Source organism: Melanotaenia boesemani, chromosome 3 (genome assembly GCF_017639745.1).
Source record: "Melanotaenia boesemani isolate fMelBoe1 chromosome 3, fMelBoe1.pri, whole genome shotgun sequence".
Taxonomy (NCBI): domain Eukaryota; kingdom Metazoa; phylum Chordata; class Actinopteri; order Atheriniformes; family Melanotaeniidae; genus Melanotaenia; species Melanotaenia boesemani.
The window spans coordinates 16,083,964-16,102,139 of NC_055684.1; the positions used below are offsets into that span (position 1 = coordinate 16,083,964).

Here is an 18,176-nt window from a genome sequence, read left to right on the forward strand (position 1 = left end):
TAATTCTAAATCTGTCCGCTGGGATTGCTCCATGCTTGTGGGACCATTCAATTATCGTATAATTGTACCCCGAAGAAGAGAGCGAGCATCCCTCTCACTCACTTGAGGAACGTGTCCACAAGCTTATTGAAGATTTGCAAATACAAACTATGAGATTTAACTGGTTTACTTTCGATTCGTGGGCAATGTTTGTTTAATTGAGCTGCTAGAAGCTAGACTAGATTAGCCATTTAAACGTGTTTCCTTAAGAGTTAGCATCTGAATGACTAGCCTCTTGCTAACCGGTGTTGCTGTACGACAGACCCATCTGGTAACGTGAAGAGGAGGTCACTCTACCTGTCGTGGTGTAATGTTTAATAAGTTCTCTGCTGCATTCAAGCTTTTACCCCATTGTTTCCCCTCTCGTTCATCGAGGACTTTCACCAGAACCTGTCGCCTCCTGGAAAGGATGCAGGTGGCTATAGTGAGGTGTCTTCCCGGTGAGCCCAAGCTCACCATCTCCTTCTCTCTAGATGGCAGCCACAAAAACATGCTGCGGGACCAGGACGAGGCGTTGGGAAAGGTCCTAGCACGAATCTCCAACTCAATCGTCAAGAGCCAAGGAAAGGCGAAAAGGTCCAAGAAAAATCGTAGTCAACAGCCGTGTGAGGCTGCGGAGCCCACCGTGGTCAAGCTGTTGATCGGCGGGGGCGAAGTGCCCGACAATGTGCCAAACTCTGAAGCATGGCAGGACGGAGCTGTGCTGCAGGTGGGAGACGTTGAATACACAGTGAAGAGGAACGCTCCCACTTTCACCACCGTTGAGCTCCCCATATCCCTGCTGGCCGGGTTTCCAGTCTGCCCTAAGCTGGAGGTGGAGTTTGGGAACCTCCAAGACTCCGAGTTTACCTGGTTCAGAGAAAACGCACCAGATACAAGGTAATTACACTGACAAGGAGGTGTTGGTGACTTCAGAGGTTTGAGCTCAAAGCAGAAAAACTAAAAGTGTGAATTTTTAAATGTTGCAATTATTTTAAAATATCAAATATAAAAAATATCAAGTAAATTTACTTGATACTTTGGCAGAATTGTTTAAAAACTGTGAAAAATTCAAATCCCTACAACATAAAGTGCTTTTCCTTGACCAACACTCTAAAACCCAAAGACATTTATGACAAAGAAAACTATAAATCTATTGCAATGTGAAAGCTGGAATGACTGAATTCTGATTAAGTAGTACTAGTGTGATGTTAGTACTAGTCAGTTCATGAAAGATATGCTGGTATAGAGGTTGAACTATATCGTTCTCTTCTTTTTCATCCCAGTCCTAAAACTGAAGTCCCAGGTCAGGACGGTGGTTGGGCGCAAGTTGGATGTGAGCGAGTCCATGTCCCTTGCAATCAGGACATCGGCCATAGATTCAAACTGATCTGCACACCCAGAGAGGGAAGTCGTAGTGGTGCTGCTAAAGAACTAGTCTCTGTTGGAGCTGTTGAAGCAGGCCCAGGTGTGTGCACGTTTGACAATCGTCATGCCTACACTGTAAAGGAGGCAGAGTGGCCGGCAGTGAGGGTGGTGTCCTACAACATCCTCGCAGATGTCTATGCCCAGACTGACCTGTCTAAGACTGTGCTGTACCCGTATTGTGCCCCCTACGCTCTGGAGCTGGACTACAGGCAGAACCTGATCAAGAAGGAGCTGGTGGGATACAACGCAGACATTATCTGTCTGCAGGAGGTAGACAAAGGTGATCACTGCTGAAGTTACTGATTTACCTACCAAGAATTAAATTAAAAAACCAAAAACCAAGTGTTCCTCTTGATCAAAACTCTCAGGTGTGTATGCCACTTACCCCCCCAAAAAATCTGCAATAAATAAATCTGCAGGTGATTCATGTCAGATTATGTCCAGATGCAGTGGTCATTAAAGTGATTGTTACAGGCTGTAAATGTCAGTACATTTATGTGTTCACTGAAGTCTGTCTCAGAAAAACATAAGGGAGAAAAAAAGAACAAAGATTTAAAGGAGTTGGACAATTAGCCTGACCCCTATAGCCACAATAGATTGTATTAATACAAAGCAGCGTATCAGATGTGTGTCAGTAAACCGGATTGAATTACAAATGTAAAACTTTAAAATACCACCTTGGACTCCAGAATCCATCACAAACATATGAGATGATCACAATCAGTGTCATCAGATTTATAGATAAAAGCATGAACTTGTCCCTCATTCATCATCTTTGACCAAGCTTTTGAAGACACTTTTCATTTTATGAATAAGAAAGGAAAATGAAAAAGATTAAAGGAAAAAAAAAAATTAAAGGAAAATTCAGATTTTTTTCAATAGGTGTGTTTACATGCACAGCAATTTTCTGATAACTTTATTAAGACCTTACTCTTGGATGTAAACAGCATTTCTGATCACTTTAACACAGATAGGTTGATAGATTAATATTTGGATCTAGTTGGAGTGTGCTGGTCATAGTCATATTTTAGATATTTATAGACTTTAATTGCATTGTGTCCTGCCAGAGTGTTTCTGGTGTCTTACTACTGTTTTTTACGATGCATGTCCTAGAACTACGTTTGATGTACCTCATGGTGGGATGGGGTGTTTGAACTCTGACTCGTGTCATTTCTGACCTGTCAGGTTTACGTTGTTGGTTTGCTGCTAATATTGAATTCCTGTCATAATATTTACAGTTCACTGAAGAAAGAAATGAAATACTCTAAAAAGTAATTTGTCCAAATGTTTCATTTGGAAAAAGCTTTTGGGATGAGGTGAAATTAAACTCCCATGTTTTGAGGGATAATTATGTAACAAAAACTTTGAATGGGCACAAACATTGTAGTTGTGTGTACAGATCATATTGACTATCTGTAGTATGTAAACTGGAGTATGAATGGATTATCCCACATGCAACTCATAAAAACACCATTTATAATGAGGTCAGTAGTTGTAATATTGCTGTGTGCTCTAGTTTCTCTCAGATTTAGCTGTAAAATATTGATGGATACAAAAATCTTTAAATCTGTACCCCACTCAGTGAGACACTGACTGGAAACAGCTGCAATATAATATAAATGGACAAGTCCAGTCTATTTGCACCCGACCTGTTATTAATAAGGAAAGATTGGCTTCAGTATCGTCCCTGCATGCAGCGTTTCAGAGATGAAATACCAGGGTTTGATGATCTGTGAGTTTTTTCTGTGACATTCTGTGTTTTGTTTTTTGTTTTTTTTTTTGGATTTCAGGAGTTTTTGTTGACAGTCTGACTCCAGCTCTGGATGCTTTTGGTCTGGATGGTGTTTTTAGGATCAAAGAGAAGCAGCACGAAGGATTGGCTACTTTCTATCGCAGGTTAGGCATGCAACCAGCTCCAGTCTTTCTTTTTTCTCTTATATTATTCACCGTCTGCACATGAAAAGATTAATCTGATATTAAAGTAAGTTGGTTGCACACCAGATGACAACTTGTTGTGTTTTTAGGTCAAAGTTTCGGTTTCTTAGCAATCATGACATCATGCTGAGTGAGGCTTTGACCTCTGACCCCATCCACTCTGAGCTTCTGGAGAAGGTTTCTGCTAACAGCGCCCTGAAGGACAAGATCCTGCAGAGGTCAACATCACTGCAGGTATTGCTGTTCACCTTTTCATTACACGTTTGTGGATGATCTGTTAAGACATGCAGCACCTTCACACTGTTGGTTAAAACTTGAACAAAAAATATAAGAAATTTCCACCAGAATTAAAATTGTTGCGTTTTTTTCTGCAGGTCACTGTGCTTGAAGACCTCAATAAACCAGGCAGGAAGGTGTGTGTGGCCAACACTCACCTATACTGGCACCCAAAAGGTAAAGGAGGTTGTTTTATATCAGAGAGTTGACTGGAAGCTGGAAGCAAGGCCAGACTTCTCAAACATAAATCCATTTCCTTTGAAGGAGGGAACGTTCGCTTGGTTCAGATGGGCGTGGTTCTGCAGCATCTGAGTCATGTGATCAGCGAAGCTGCACCTGGAGCCCCGCTGGTCTTTTGTGGTGACTTCAACTCATGCCCAAGCTCCGGTAACTGCACACAAATAAGAACAGCTTTAGTTGCTCCAGTAACTTCAGGGTCACTACTTAGAATAAAACATTTTGTTTTGCAGGTTAAATTCACTTGCATTCAGGTTCCACCTTCAGATCTCCATCTTTGTTCATTAAAAACAGAGTGAAGTTTTTGCTTCTTTGTTAGGTGTGTTCCAGCTGCTCAGTGATTCGGGGGTTCCTCTGCACCACGAAGACTGGAGTAGCTCAGGCCCAGAGGAGTCCTGCAGCATGGAGCTGACTTCTACCTTCCCCCCTCTGCTGAGCGCCTGCGGCCAACCAGCTTACACCAACTACGTGGGAGGTTTTCATGGCTGCCTGGACTACATCTTTATACAGCCAGAGAGCATGCAGGTAGTAATTGTACGATATTAAAGGAAGTGTAATCAAACTGTTATGAAGCCAAATATTTTCACCTAATTCAGTTTAGTTAAATTCACTTCAGCTTTATTTGTATAGTTCCAATTCACAACAAAGTCATCTCAAGGCACTTTCTGATATATATGAAAAAACAATTAATTGATCCAATTAAAATAAATCCACATTAGTTCAGTTTATAATACTGTGTTCATACAAGCCAATTAATGAATACTAATAGTCTATCTCAGGAACACAGGGTCTTAAGTGTTATTTATGTTTTTTAAATAACGGTATAATCTGTTGTTTTAAAGACTTAATATTCTGAATAAGAAGTGTAGCTGTTCAGTTCATCGGGTGTTATGATAAAGGTGTTGAGTGACCATAACTTGGCCTTTAAAGGTTTATGGTATTGTGACTGTAATTGTGCTACCACCATAAAACTTATCTTGCTGGATTAGATTTATGCAGCCGCCCACTTTAAGTTCCACAGATGAAAATCCCTTAATGGCTAAATCTCTTTAACATAAATTCCTGGTTTAAGTTTTTATCCTTTAATAAAGATTACAGGTGATTTGATGATATTACTTTGGATTAAAAGGGCAGTTAACCTTACATGCAGAAAATCAAGATGGCATAAACTGGAAGTTCATTATCAATGAATTTCAGTGCTAAACACCTACAGTGATGATGCTCTGCAGGAATAATCTTTACATGGCTGTAAAACCCTGTTTGTTGCCCTAAGACGTATTTGAGATGGTAAACTGCTTTTGTAAGAATACAAAGCAAACTCACATCAGCCATTTAAGCCTTAAAGATGATTTTCTTCCTGTGATTTAGCAGTGTGAATGATCTAACACACAGCTGTGTGTGCAGGTGGAGCAGGTGATTCCGTTGCCCAGTCATCAAGAAGTCACCACATATGAAGCGCTGCCCAGCGTGGCTCACCCTTCTGACCACATCGCGTTGATCTGTGACCTGCGCTGGAACCCTTGACCTCTGATGCCATCAGATACTCTTATAAACAAATATATTATTTCCTGAAAGTTTATAGGAGGAGAATAAAACATGGATAACATCACAACACCTGTTGTACACTAAGCACTAAGAATATGTTGACTTCAAAGTTTATAGTAATGAATTTTCATTACTGATATTCAGTGTTGGGATGGAAAAACAGCTTTTTTGTTTTTATTTGGTCATTTTAAATTAAATTGATTACTTTAGTAAATATTATATCACACAGCTCTGTCACTTTTAAGGTTTCATGTTTGATCTAATTTCACCAGATTATTAGCAAAAGTAATGGTACTTCTAGTTTTTCCTCTTAAACAGCTATGAAAACATATTTGTTTCACTATCTAGTAAAATGGCTGAATTATAAATCATAAATATTTATAAAAATATTTAATAATTATCACATCTAATCATATTATTATGACCAGATGTGGTTCCCCGTGTGCCTTTTTTTTTTTGGGAAATAAAGTTTCAGTCAACAACATTAACATGCTTCATGTCATAAATCTGCTGTGAACAGATTCGTTGGAGGCCAGCTCTACCCTCCTGTGTCCTATTGTGTGGTACCTTACAGGAAAGTTATTGTAAATTATTGAAGTTGAATTTAAAAGGCATCTTTAAAGACCAACTGTGAGACATGTAATCCTGTGGAAACTTATTTTTGCAAGGAAAGAAATAAAAGATCCACTTTAATTATTTTAACTTTTGTACAGGAGTCTGTTGCTTAGTCAGGACTTTAAGAAGAAAAAATATTGTTTAGGTTCTTTATGAATGAAGACCACCAGTTTAAGCCTTTTTTTCTTTAAATTTGCCTTTAACTTGTTAATTTTTCCTGTTTACATATTAACAGCAGCTTCTTAGTTAACTTTTTTTCTTCTTTTTTCTTAAGGAGTGCCTCTAAAAACTGAAATACTAGTGGATGAACTGAGGTGGAGTAGCTAAAAAGGGGCAAATGGCCTTCCTCAGACTATATAGATCTAATTTGAGCCTAGATCTGGTATTTCCTGGAGTACTTAAAGGCAGCATGACACCCATGGAATGTCTCCTTCGAAACTTTAATACAACAACAAAGATACTAAAAATGGATGGGATCTTTAAAAGCTGTCAGACTGGAAGATCGTTGACTGTACAGTGATTACTTATTATGTAAAGTGTGGGTTTAAATAGATCTTTATTCGCCACGCTGTTTTTCTGTGATTGGCCCCAACCTGTAAAGAGGCGGGACTATAGTGTGTAAGATATACCATAAAGCTTTATTTAAAGGGGGGATGCAGAGGACAATCGCAATAAAAATGATAGAAAATTGTGACAACAGAGACGTGCTGTTATATTTGTGAGGAAGACAGGAAACATAAAACATCTTCTGAATGCCATTTTTATAACTTAGAGAAAAATGCTGGCTTCGGTTTGGGTTACGATCAACTTGAGCTTCCCAACCTAACGAGACAGTCAATGTTGACTATCAAGCTAGCCAGAGGCAGATATTCAGAACGGAAATGGCACAATTTGTCCTTTGTAATAACAGCATGATTACATTACAAAGCACTTTGTTGAACAAAATAAGGTAACTGCGGCATATGAATTAGGATTTAAAATTTCATTCCAACTTAATTTCCATTCCAGGTAATTGACTCTTGATTGACTAATGAACAGAAAACAACTAAATCAATATAAATAGAAATTGTTAAAATTATATTAATGAAAGCTATTTAGAACAAAAGAGCAATAGCAAAAAATAAATAAATAAATAAATAATAATAAAAAAAAAAGAAAGAAATGCAGTTGAGAGGCAGCATAAGCAATACAGGAAAAGAAAATGTGTATTTTTATGCAATTTAGTTGGAGATAGATTATTTTAATCTAATCAGCATGATGGTCAGCTAGCACAGGCAGACATAGTGTACAACTCTTTTTAAACATACTAAGATGGCAAAAATAAGCACGTGCCATGTGATTTATATGAAGGACTTTCAGATAAAACTGTAAGGACCTTTTCCCTTTGCCCAAATGGCAACCGCGAGTAAGCAAATTAAAGTATTTTTAAAACGACGCTTATTCTGAAAAACTAGACCGGAAAATTGATGTCTAACCTCTTTGAATTGACGCGCTGCAGCTGCACCGGAAGCCAAACAAGGAGTTCAGGTTTAAATATCATACGTGTCATTTCTAGAGTTTCAGTGATTCACTCAACTGCTGAAGACTATAAGTGAACAAATCCATGTAAGTTTTCACTTTATTCACTAACTCATATATATATACACAGAAAAAACTAAATAGTCCAGTCCTAAAGTGCCGTTTGTGGTCAGTTTCTTTAGATAAAGTTAGCTAGAGAAGCTAACATTAGCAAGGTACAATCACTGGAAGTTTAACTGAGACACATGCAAACCCAAAAATCTTCATACATCCATTATATAATTAAGACGTCAGATAAAATGTGACTTTTATACATAAGTTTTTCCTCGTTAAAACATATATAATTGAGCTTCTGGTGTAGCGCTGAAACTAGTACTTTAATCACTGTCTTCATTATTCGCCTGTTTGTTTTAACTTTACTGTTTTTATTTTGTTAATACAGTACAGATATCGATGGACATTCGTATATATGTTTAAATAACACCATAATAATAATAATAATAATAATAATAATAATAATAATAATAATAATAAATAACACAATATGATGTGATGATTTATTTACACTAACTTTTATTCTATTCATTGGTTGAAATCAAATACATTTATGTATTTGGTGCATCTGTAAGAATTTTTTTCTTTTATTAATGACAAAGAAGCAATTGTAGAAACCTGGGAGGTGACTCAAGAAAACGTTGGAGAGTGTTTTTGAAACTGTATTTAAATCCACAAAGTGTGTGTGTCAGCCCACCCTGACCTTAAGAAGGATAAGCAGACATAGCTGATGAATGGGTGTGTGTCTGGGTCAGCTCACTAATGCCTCTCTTTGGCGTGATAGATAAGTGGAGACACATAGAACTGGTTTCATAAAGATAAGACAGTTTTCTTTTTAATAATCTTATAATTGGTAATAAAACTGTTGTGTTTAATAAAAGCCAGGTAAAGTGATTGCACACCAATTTAAAGTGTTGTCTTTGTTATGAGTTTAGCTTCATGTGTTCAAGGAGCCAAAAATCAGTTTTTCCATTCTTGACATCTATTAAAGTTGTAATTATTAAAGTTTTGGAAAGTACAGTAAGAGGTCTGAACCTTGAGGGTGGTGGCCTTTCTGTGTGGAGTTTGCATGTTCTCCCCGTGTATGCGTGGGTTCTCTCCGGGTACTCCGACCTCCAGTTCCAGTTCATGTTAGGTTAATTGATTACTCTAAATTCTCCCTAGGAGTGAGTGCGAGTGTGAATGGTTGTTTCTCCTCTGTGTTGGCCCTGCGATGGACTGGTGACCTGTCCAGGGTGTACCCTGCCTCTCACCTGTTAATGCTGGGATAGGCTCCAACTTACCCACGACCCATAATGGACTAAGCGGTACAGAGAATGAAGGAATATATGAATGATGATAATATGAGAATATATATATATATATATATAATTGACTTAAAAAATAAAGAAATAAATATAGCAAAAGTGTTAGACAATTATTTTCCCATCTGCAAAGAGTAAAACTGCCTGTATGAAAACATCTTATACCCAGTAAATTTTCAAAGTTATCTTGGCTTTGTTTTGTTCTTCTTTCTTGCAGGTTTTTGTTAACCTGTATGCGAGCGTTCTGATTTTAATGTTACTTAACATCATATATATCTCAGATACCAACATGTAATATTATGTTTTCACTGTTTGGAATATGCTTATTTTGTTTTGTTATTGCAGTTGTCATCTCTGTTGTTCAGGCTGATAACCCTTTACTGTTGATTCGTGTCCTCTCTTTGTACCGTTGCTAACTGTAGAAGCATGAAAGCTTTAATTCTGGTGGGTGGGTATGGGACCCGGCTGCGACCGCTCACCCTGAGTGTCCCCAAACCGTTGGTGGAGTTCTGCAACAAACCCATCTTACTGCACCAGGTGGAGGCACTTGTCAAGGTATGGAGGAGACACTGATAGGGATTTAGATGCCCTGCTAAAGAGTTAATATAGTACTTTATTGACTGTTCATTCTGTTTGTTTGCAGGCTGGAGTGAACCATGTGGTTCTGGCTGTGAGCTACATGTCAGAGCTGCTGGAGAGAGAAATGAGAGTCCAGGAGCAGAGAGTACGTAAAATAAATAATCACACTAACACTTGATGACAGCATGCAGAACACAGCTTTGTGTCTATTGCAGTGCAAATTGCAGCATATTGTCCTGACAGTCGATATTTGGGAAAAGGAGCAGCACTAAATTTATTCATGAAATGCACATAGACCTGCTTTGGCCTTTTGAATATACTTAGGCTGCTGTGCTGAGGAGGCACAGATGTGCAGCACAAGCAACTGGAGAGAAAATGTCCTGGAAAATATTCTGTTTTTGTGTGTAGATTTTTCTGGGATGTCAGAAGATGTTATTAAATGCTAGCAAACCATGTTATTGTTAGCTTAGTAGAAGAAGTCAAAGACCACTTTGAATCTCTAACAAGAAGTGTTTTGCACTCCCCAGAGAAATACAGTACAATAACCAAGTGAGAGATCTGTTTTTCAAACATCTGGTTGTAGATTACAGCTGTGCAGTTTTAGAGTTAGAAAATACAATCAGACCACAATCAGATGCCTTTTCAATTTCTAGTGTAAGTTTAGTAAAGCTGGTACCAAAAACAACAACAAAAACGTTTTCCATGTTTTTTTATTGATTTACTTTTTTAAAGCTATGCCCTGGCAATCTCCAAAAACATGATCCATAGAAACGTTGCTCTCTGTTTCATATCAACCTTACACTCATTGCTGTCATGATGACTCCATGTTCTCTTTACATCTTGAAATGTAGATTTTTTTTGCTGTTAGTTGTGCCACATTTTACCCTTAAAAATGCTTAAAAAATTATCTGGAACATAGTTTCTACTTCTTAAGCATGAAAAAACAAGCTAATCCTGAATGGAGGGCTTTGCTTGCTGCATGTTCTCATTTTCAGAATTTCATTGGTTATTTGACATGTATTTCTTCAGAATGCTCATGTTCAACCAGCTTAATGTTTACACGGCAGAACACACCGTTGGCGTGCACAGAGAAGTTATGTAGAAGACAGCTGACAGCAGCATTTTAAGGGTTAATGACTCCTCTTCACTTGCTGTCTGATGCTGAACCATAAATGACTTCCTGAAGAGCAGAGTCTTACAACATTGAGAGGAACTGGTTAATCAGAGTAGACCAGATAAAACTTTCTGTTATCAAAGGGTGCATCTTGAATATTTTACCTAAATAGGTAATTACTTGGATGTTATGTTCTTAGGATCTGTCTTGTAACATAAACAAGCTGTGGGCGAGTTGCTAGTAAACTGCAGTCTTCTGATTTGCAGCTGTGCACAGATTTGCACATTTTAAAGTGTAATGATAATCAAGGAAACTTAGCAAGTTTTTTGTCTCACAGTTCAGTCCTTTTTGAACATTTTGATTCTCTCTGAAGGATTCAATCAGTCAGAAAGGTTATTGTTCCCCATCTGCCTCCTTCTGAATGATTCGCTCTTCTCTCTTCAGCTTGGGATTCGTATCTCTCTGTCTCATGAAAAGGAGCCTCTGGGAACCGGTGAGTGTCTCTTCACTTTAGACACAACTAAACAGACTGGAAACTATTTTAGTGCAACAACAAAACACATTTTATTATGTTTCTAGTGATTCAAGGTCATTTTACTTAAAGGTACCAGTAACAGGACAGTTTCCCAGATTTCAGTCATTTAGAGATGAAAACTTCATGAAATACAGCCTGAAGTGGGGATGGCATCTCCATAATTGTGATTGAATTTGGGTTATTTTACATGGTTCACAACCTGATAAATTATGTATGTTGGTTCCCTTGAAATGCACACGTGCAAAATTAAGAATATGTGCATCACAACTGGGGGTGCTGCATGTTAAAGTGTTTTCAAAAATGATAGTGAATCATTCCTCTCGCTCTACTTGTGCATCTCAGAGGCCTACGCTGGATAATAGCTAGAAAATTAAAATAATAATTAAACTTTAAATTTAAAAATTACCATAACCCATCATCTACAGTTTAAACTTAATCCTTACTTTGCTGTCCACTTTCATAAAATTTCTGAAAATGACAATTGAGGTGTGTGTGTGTGTTTGTGATCTTAGCTGGGCCCTTGGCGTTGGCCCGAGAGCTGCTCAACGTCGATAACGAGCCCTTCTTCGTCCTCAACTCGGACGTCATCTGTGATTTTCCCTTCAAAGATCTGCTGCAGTTCCACCGCAACCACGGCAAGGAAGGAACCATTGTGGTGAGTTTATTTTAGCTTTCCAGCTGCTGCAGACTGCCCTCTCAGAGGTTTATACGTTTACCCTGCCGTACACTGACATGCTGGTTTACCTGACTCCTCGTGTCAGTTGATCAATATAAAAGATGATGGAAGTTAAACCTTCATCTTCTACAAAGTCACATTCCACAAATTAATGAAAAATATGCTGAGCTGAAGCAAAAAAGGAAAAAAATCAGCTTTTCTGTAGACCAGAGAATACATCCCTTTTTTTTTTTTTTTTAACACAAGAACATAAATTATGCACAGGTACTCAAGACAATGACTACACTTAATTTAATTGTATGATTCAACAATTTGTTTTGATAAACTAGATAAAATGTGACTATAATATTTTATATTCCTTTTTTAATCATAGATTTTTTTAGAGAAAGCTGGAATTAAAATTTCCAGCTAGAATTAATAAGCTACAAATTATCTGGATATTTGAGCACCCCAAAACACTTCCGTTGTTGAGAATTAATTTAGAGGGACAAACAAAAACCTGAAAAATCTCCCTGAGAAGCCAGATGACTGCCCCCTGGTGGATCAAATAGATCAAAACTATTGCAGCTGAATCTAGTTACTACACTTCAGTACAAACAACTAATAAATAAAAAAAAAAAGTTCTTTTTTGGCAGTGGCTTTTTGGAACAACTAAATATTTATGTGTGTGTGTGCAAAGGTAACACGGGTGGAAGAGCCGTCTAAATACGGTGTGGTGGTGTTTGAGTCTGACACTGGGAGGATCCACCGCTTTGTTGAGAAGCCGCAGGTCTTCGTTTCCAACAAGATTAACGCTGGAATGTACATCTTCAATCCCAGCATGCTCAGCAGGATCCAGGTAATATTTGACCTTGTCATAGACGTGTGTCCTTCATGAAGCAATAAACAGAAAAATGGTTTTCTGTACATGGTTGTGACTCTCTGTCTGTTTGTGTCCAGTTGAGACCAACATCCATCGAGAAGGAAATATTTCCTGTCATGGCAGAGGAGGGCCATCTGTATGCCATGGAGCTGCAAGGTAGCTGTTAGTGTTGCTGCAGCACAGTAACAACCTCAGATTTGTTCACTTTCAGAAGAGCTGATTCTTTCATTTTAATGGATTTTACTTTCTGTATCTTTCTTCCTGAAACAAAGTTTGGATGCATTCTGAGCTTGTGTTCACCTCCCACAACCTGACAAAATGACACAAGTAGAAGTGAACAGACATCTGCAGGGGGGGAAAGATTGTGTTTTAAATGCCAGAATAATTATTTTAATGTTCCTTTTTGTGTCTTTTTTGGGACACTTTCTACATTAGTTTAAGATGAGTTGGTGCATGACGTGGTTCTCTTTTTTTGTCTTTATATTGTTAACATGTTTCTTTAGTTTAAAGGTAAAAAAAAATCTTGTTTGATTGGATATGTTCTGTGAACAAGGGATGTAACAATGCAAAAGTCATACTTTAGCTTGCACTTCTGTTTTGGAGGCCTGGTAAATATATATATATATATATATATATATATATATATATATATATATATATATATATATATATATACATACATACATACACAACAGAACAACTGTTTGAAGTTGACCTGTTCTCGCTCTGGTCCCTGCAGCTCACAGCTCCACCAGACGTAAGTGTTTGGATCTTTCTTCATATCCAAACTCAGATAGTTACTGAAAGATTTTGAGGGCAGAGAAGCACCAATACCCCCACCAACTAAAACCGACTAAAATAGTAGTCTCTGCAGTAAGACTGCAGAAAAGTTAGTCTTCATACCAAACGCTAAATGCTCTCTCATGTTCAGACAGAAGTAACAGATCCTTTGTATTCTTGGTGCTTCTCTAGATCCTCATCCCTGTCTAGGAGCCTTTTATGAAACAATGGAAACAACTAGTTGTGCAGACAAACCACCCCTCTCCCTCCTGTAGAGAGATCAATGTGTTTTTTTATAATAATAATTATAAAATAAAGTGTATTTTTACTTGTAATGATCTCCCTCAGCATCCCAGCTTTATAGATTTATCTGTACTTAATATGATTGTACAACATTTTTGTTTAGTTTTTATTTATAATTTCTGTTAAATTTATAACAATAGTGCAGTTTTAAACATAAATATACATCCAAACTATTGAATTTTTATGTAATGAAATATACATTGATCAACCATCCATAACACTGTGACCACTGACAATGACCACTGATTTGTTCTTGTTATATAACAGTCAGTAAATGGGATTAACAGCCAGTAATTGGGATTAATAGGCAGCAAGTTTATATTTTGTCCTTAAAGTTGAAATGTTGGAAGCAGAAAAGAATGCAAGCACAAGGATTTGAGCATCTTTAACAAAGACAAAATTATTATTGCTAGACAGCAGGGTCATAACAACGCCACAACATCTGCCCAGATGCTCCCACTCTACAATGGTCAGTAGTTGGAAGGAAAACCTTGTAAACCAGCAAGTCCCATTGTGCACAGTGGGAACATGTACTGGGTTGTATTCTCCGCTCCAGTAGAACAGCTACTGTAGCCCATATAGCTAATTCCAGTGTCAGAATAATATGTTAATTTTTTTACAGTATGTAGAGAGGCAAGTTTTTTCCGGGGGAAAAACATTGAAGCAAAATTAACCTGAACTGTGGGAAGAGAGCAAGCTGCAGGAGAGTAATGGTCTGAGGAAAAAAACCAGTTTGAGGTGTTGATTTGGCCTTCAGATTCTCCAGATGCCAGTCCGGTTTAACATCTGTAGGGAGTCCTTGACACACAAGTTCAGTCCATGGAGGCTTCACTGAACATCTTGCATAACTTACAGGATCTGCTACTGATACCACAGCTTATCTTCAGAGGTCTGGTGGAATCCAGAATCCAGAATCTCGATGATCAGGGCTGTGGAGGACCCACTCAGTCTTAGGCAGGGGGTCATGATGACATGGCTGATCAGTGTATATGGTAGAGTTTGAAAAAAGAATATAGAAGTCTCTGTTCTTTGCTGATCATTTGACCTTGTTCAATAACTATATTTTACAAACTCAAATAAGCACCTGCTGGTTACCATAGTAACTAACTCCTTATTTGTCTGGCTTATTTCTGTTTGTCCGTCTGTCTGTCTGCAGGTTTCTGGATGGACATTGGTCAGCCTAAAGACTTCCTGACAGGAATGTGTATGTATCTCCAGTCGCTAAGACAACACGCTCCCGAGAGGCTACGCACAGGGCCCGGTTTCCTTGGCAACGTCCTGGTGGTAGGTGCAGCTTGTCGATACTACTTGTCAAATAAATAACTTCACTCCATGATGGATATCAGATATTCTCCTTTTTGTTCTTAAGGATCCTACAGCACAGATCGGGGAGAACTGCACCATCGGTCCGAACGTCACCATCGGTGCTGGCGTGGTTGTGGAGGACGGCGTGAGGATAAAACGGTGCACGGTGTTAAAAGGGTCAAGGGTTCGATCACACTCCTGGTTGGAGAGCTGCATCGTGGGGTGGAGCTCCTCCGTCGGCCAGTGGGTGAGTAGAGGAAAACGGTCATTGTTCATATCCAAATGTAACTAAAGACCGATTTCAGTGATTATTTTCATTCTTTATCGATGGGAATCGAACGGCATTTAATAAATATGTGGAAGAATATTTTATTCTGCTTCTTCTCTCACCAAATGCTCATCTCATGCTTGAAATATAGAAACTTGTTATGGCTGTTTTGCAGGGTTGATGATGACCTGTATGTGTTTATCTGTGTCATCAGGTGCGCATGGAGAACGTGACGGTGTTGGGGGAGGACGTCATTGTGAATGATGAGCTTTATCTGAACGGTGCCAACGTCTTGCCTCATAAATCCATCAACGAGTCAGTCCCAGAGCCACGAATCATCATGTAGCATTGGGTGGAGTAAAGAGAAAATCCCAGCTAAATTTTATACAAACTGGACTGAACACACTAATTGTGCCAGATGGTGAAGGAGGAGGAACAAAAGGCTTTTTTTCTTTGTTTTCTTTATTAAATTAGTTTGGACTCTTTTTAGCCCTGCTCGGCTGCATCTTCTACCTGTAAGTAATGATGCTGCAAATCAAAGACAGCAGGAAGTTGAGTTAAACAGATGGTAAAGAGGACAAAAGATAAGGGGGAGGGGGCTTGTACACTTGGTGGAGGGATTGATGTTCAGAGGGTGGTGGGGTTAAGGAGAGGTATGAACACTGCTGGTTAGATTCATTATGCATTTACACTCTCTGGATAACGTAAGTGAAGGGATGCTAGAGGATCAAATCACAGCTACATGTTGAAATCATGACATGCTCTGATTTGACCTGTCAAACAAAAGGCAGTTAAAGCTGCAGGTGTGCACTGCAAGGAAAGGAGTTTTCTGAAAACACATTTAAAAATGTGAAGTCATGTTCGTGCTCACTCAATGAATGTAAGTCCAGCATACTCATAATTAGTGTTTTTCTTTATATAAGTATAGGTAGGTATAAAACTAAGAGATTTTCTATTCTTTCCTTGTATTATGAAAGCTGTTTGCTACAGTAGAAAAAAAAAAACCAACAGTTACTGCTCAAAAACCATGATGTAGCAGTCTTTCGGTCACAATCTGCAGTTTATGTTTACAGATGTTTCAGTCAGACTGGATTTGAAATGTTTTGGTTTAAAGTGTTTTGTACCCCCTGATAGTATTCTTGTTGACTTCACCGTGCTGCAGTGATTTATATGGTGTACATTGGAACTGTCACATCACAGTCAGGTGTTTCTAAAGGTTGTTTTTGTCAAATTTGTCAGGATAAATCTGGTCTCTAGAGGGGGGTAAACTCAAGTCAAAGTTTTGTATTAAGTAAATCAGAAGCCTTTATTCCTCTTTTTGATGACCATTTTCAGACATTTCAGTCTGATTAGGACTTTATCCTCTCAGCTGTGTATCAGTTGGCTACATCAGCGCTAACTTGCTAATGATACATCATGTAATAATTATTGTTCTTTTTTTTTTAAATTTCCTATCCCCAAACATTTTTCCCAGGAGTTGATGTTTTTTTTTTTTATTGTTGGAGAAATTATTTACGAAGTTAAGACCAGTTTTGCAAATTGCTGGTTGCCTAAATAAATTGACTAAAAATTAGGGGTTCAAAAAGACCCCTTAGAAAAATTTCCTTCCATTGTCTGCCTTTTGGGTACAGGCATGTGCTTCACTTGTTTGACCATTTCAAGTGATACCCAAAACAAAAACATCAAAGATATCTGACTAGTATTTTTCTCTGAATGGAGTAACCCTTTGGGGAAGGTCAGTCGTTTCTAGGCCACATGTGGTTTAAATGGTAAAAAAAACTTTAGGACCTGTAAAGATGTGTCAGAATGGAAGTTTCTTTTTAAAGATCCTAATGTTTCAGTCTGACCATAGTTGTGTAAACCAAACACAGGTTTGTCCCCACAAGCAACATGACAGGTAAACATATTCTCAGTAGCCTTTTGAACATCTGTTGTGCTTGTTGCTCAGTTTAAGAAACCCATTCTCTATGAAATGTCAGTTTTTGTTATTGTTTTTTTCTTTTAATTTTACTATATCCCCAGCATCTCTGTGGAGATCTAGAGCCATCTTCCTACAGTAGAAAAAAAGAACTAAACCCGTTTCACATAGCACTGAATAGCTCATTAGCACTTATTGGCCCGCCCTAGCTTCTCTTCACTGCAGTGAAAACCCACTGGTTCAGTCCAGGATTACTTCCAGCTTTGTTGTGACTAAACACAGCTGGCTGTGATGGAAAAAAAGCTGCTGAAACCTTTCATGGCTGATCAAACAGTTACAAATGAACGTTGAGTCTCACTTGCTCGTCCAACATGGGAAGTAAGAGTTGCTGATTTTACAGAGTTTTCCTTCATACTGTCCCGAACGGGAATATTAGCAGGAACTATTTTCTTATAGGCACTATATAAAATGCAGAGTCCTGAAAGAAATGCTACGTCTGGCAACTTATCTTACACTGATGTTAGACTGAATCTAACATAAAACATTTTGAATTGTGGCTCCTGAAAAGGTTTCTGTAGCGTGTACATGTTACTGTCGGTTTAGCTGCAGAGGTACTGGTACTGATGAGTTCTTTACATTTGACTTCAACACTGACTGATCCTGTACAACTCATCAGACCTTTGTTAGTTCAGACATTTGCCTTTGTGTGTTGAGAAGTGGCTCTACGGTTGTTAGTGATTAGCAGTTTTCAGATGTCTGAATGTGTTAACACTGTGTCTGAATGAATGAATGAAGCCCATTCTTGTAATGAAGTTTGTTTCTTTTGTTTGTTTTTTTTAAGAGAATAATATAAACTACTGATACATCTTCTCAGTGTGTTGTCTTTTGTATGTCTTTCATGTCAAG

General features: G+C 38.2%; 2 protein-coding genes across 3 annotated transcripts; both read left to right on the forward strand.

Annotated features, from left to right (window-relative positions):
• The first annotated feature begins 69 nt into the window (after window positions 1-69).
• Window positions 70-5,923, forward strand: pde12 (phosphodiesterase 12). 2 transcript variants are annotated; one of them, XM_041981496.1, is made up of 9 exons: window positions 70-346; window positions 513-918; window positions 1,305-1,726; window positions 3,237-3,342; window positions 3,471-3,615; window positions 3,756-3,834; window positions 3,922-4,044; window positions 4,214-4,419; window positions 5,299-5,923. In XM_041981496.1, the coding sequence occupies exons 2-9, from the start codon at window positions 530-532 to the stop codon at window positions 5,416-5,418; spliced, it is 1,590 nt and encodes a 529-aa protein (XP_041837430.1). In that variant the 5' UTR covers window positions 70-346; window positions 513-529; the 3' UTR covers window positions 5,419-5,923. The 2 variants fall into 2 exon arrangements, with proteins under 2 accessions (XP_041837430.1, XP_041837429.1); XM_041981495.1 differs by having other exon boundaries at window positions 70-918.
• A 1,622-nt stretch (window positions 5,924-7,545) lies between these two features.
• Window positions 7,546-18,140, forward strand: gmppb (GDP-mannose pyrophosphorylase B). The gene is made up of 10 exons (XM_041980527.1): window positions 7,546-7,659; window positions 9,353-9,485; window positions 9,574-9,654; window positions 11,068-11,116; window positions 11,671-11,813; window positions 12,514-12,672; window positions 12,774-12,852; window positions 14,936-15,063; window positions 15,149-15,331; window positions 15,567-18,140. Exons 2-10 carry the CDS (start codon window positions 9,357-9,359, stop codon window positions 15,696-15,698), a joined length of 1,083 nt encoding a protein of 360 aa, XP_041836461.1. The 5' UTR covers window positions 7,546-7,659; window positions 9,353-9,356; the 3' UTR covers window positions 15,699-18,140.
• Window positions 18,141-18,176: the final 36 nt, after the last annotated feature.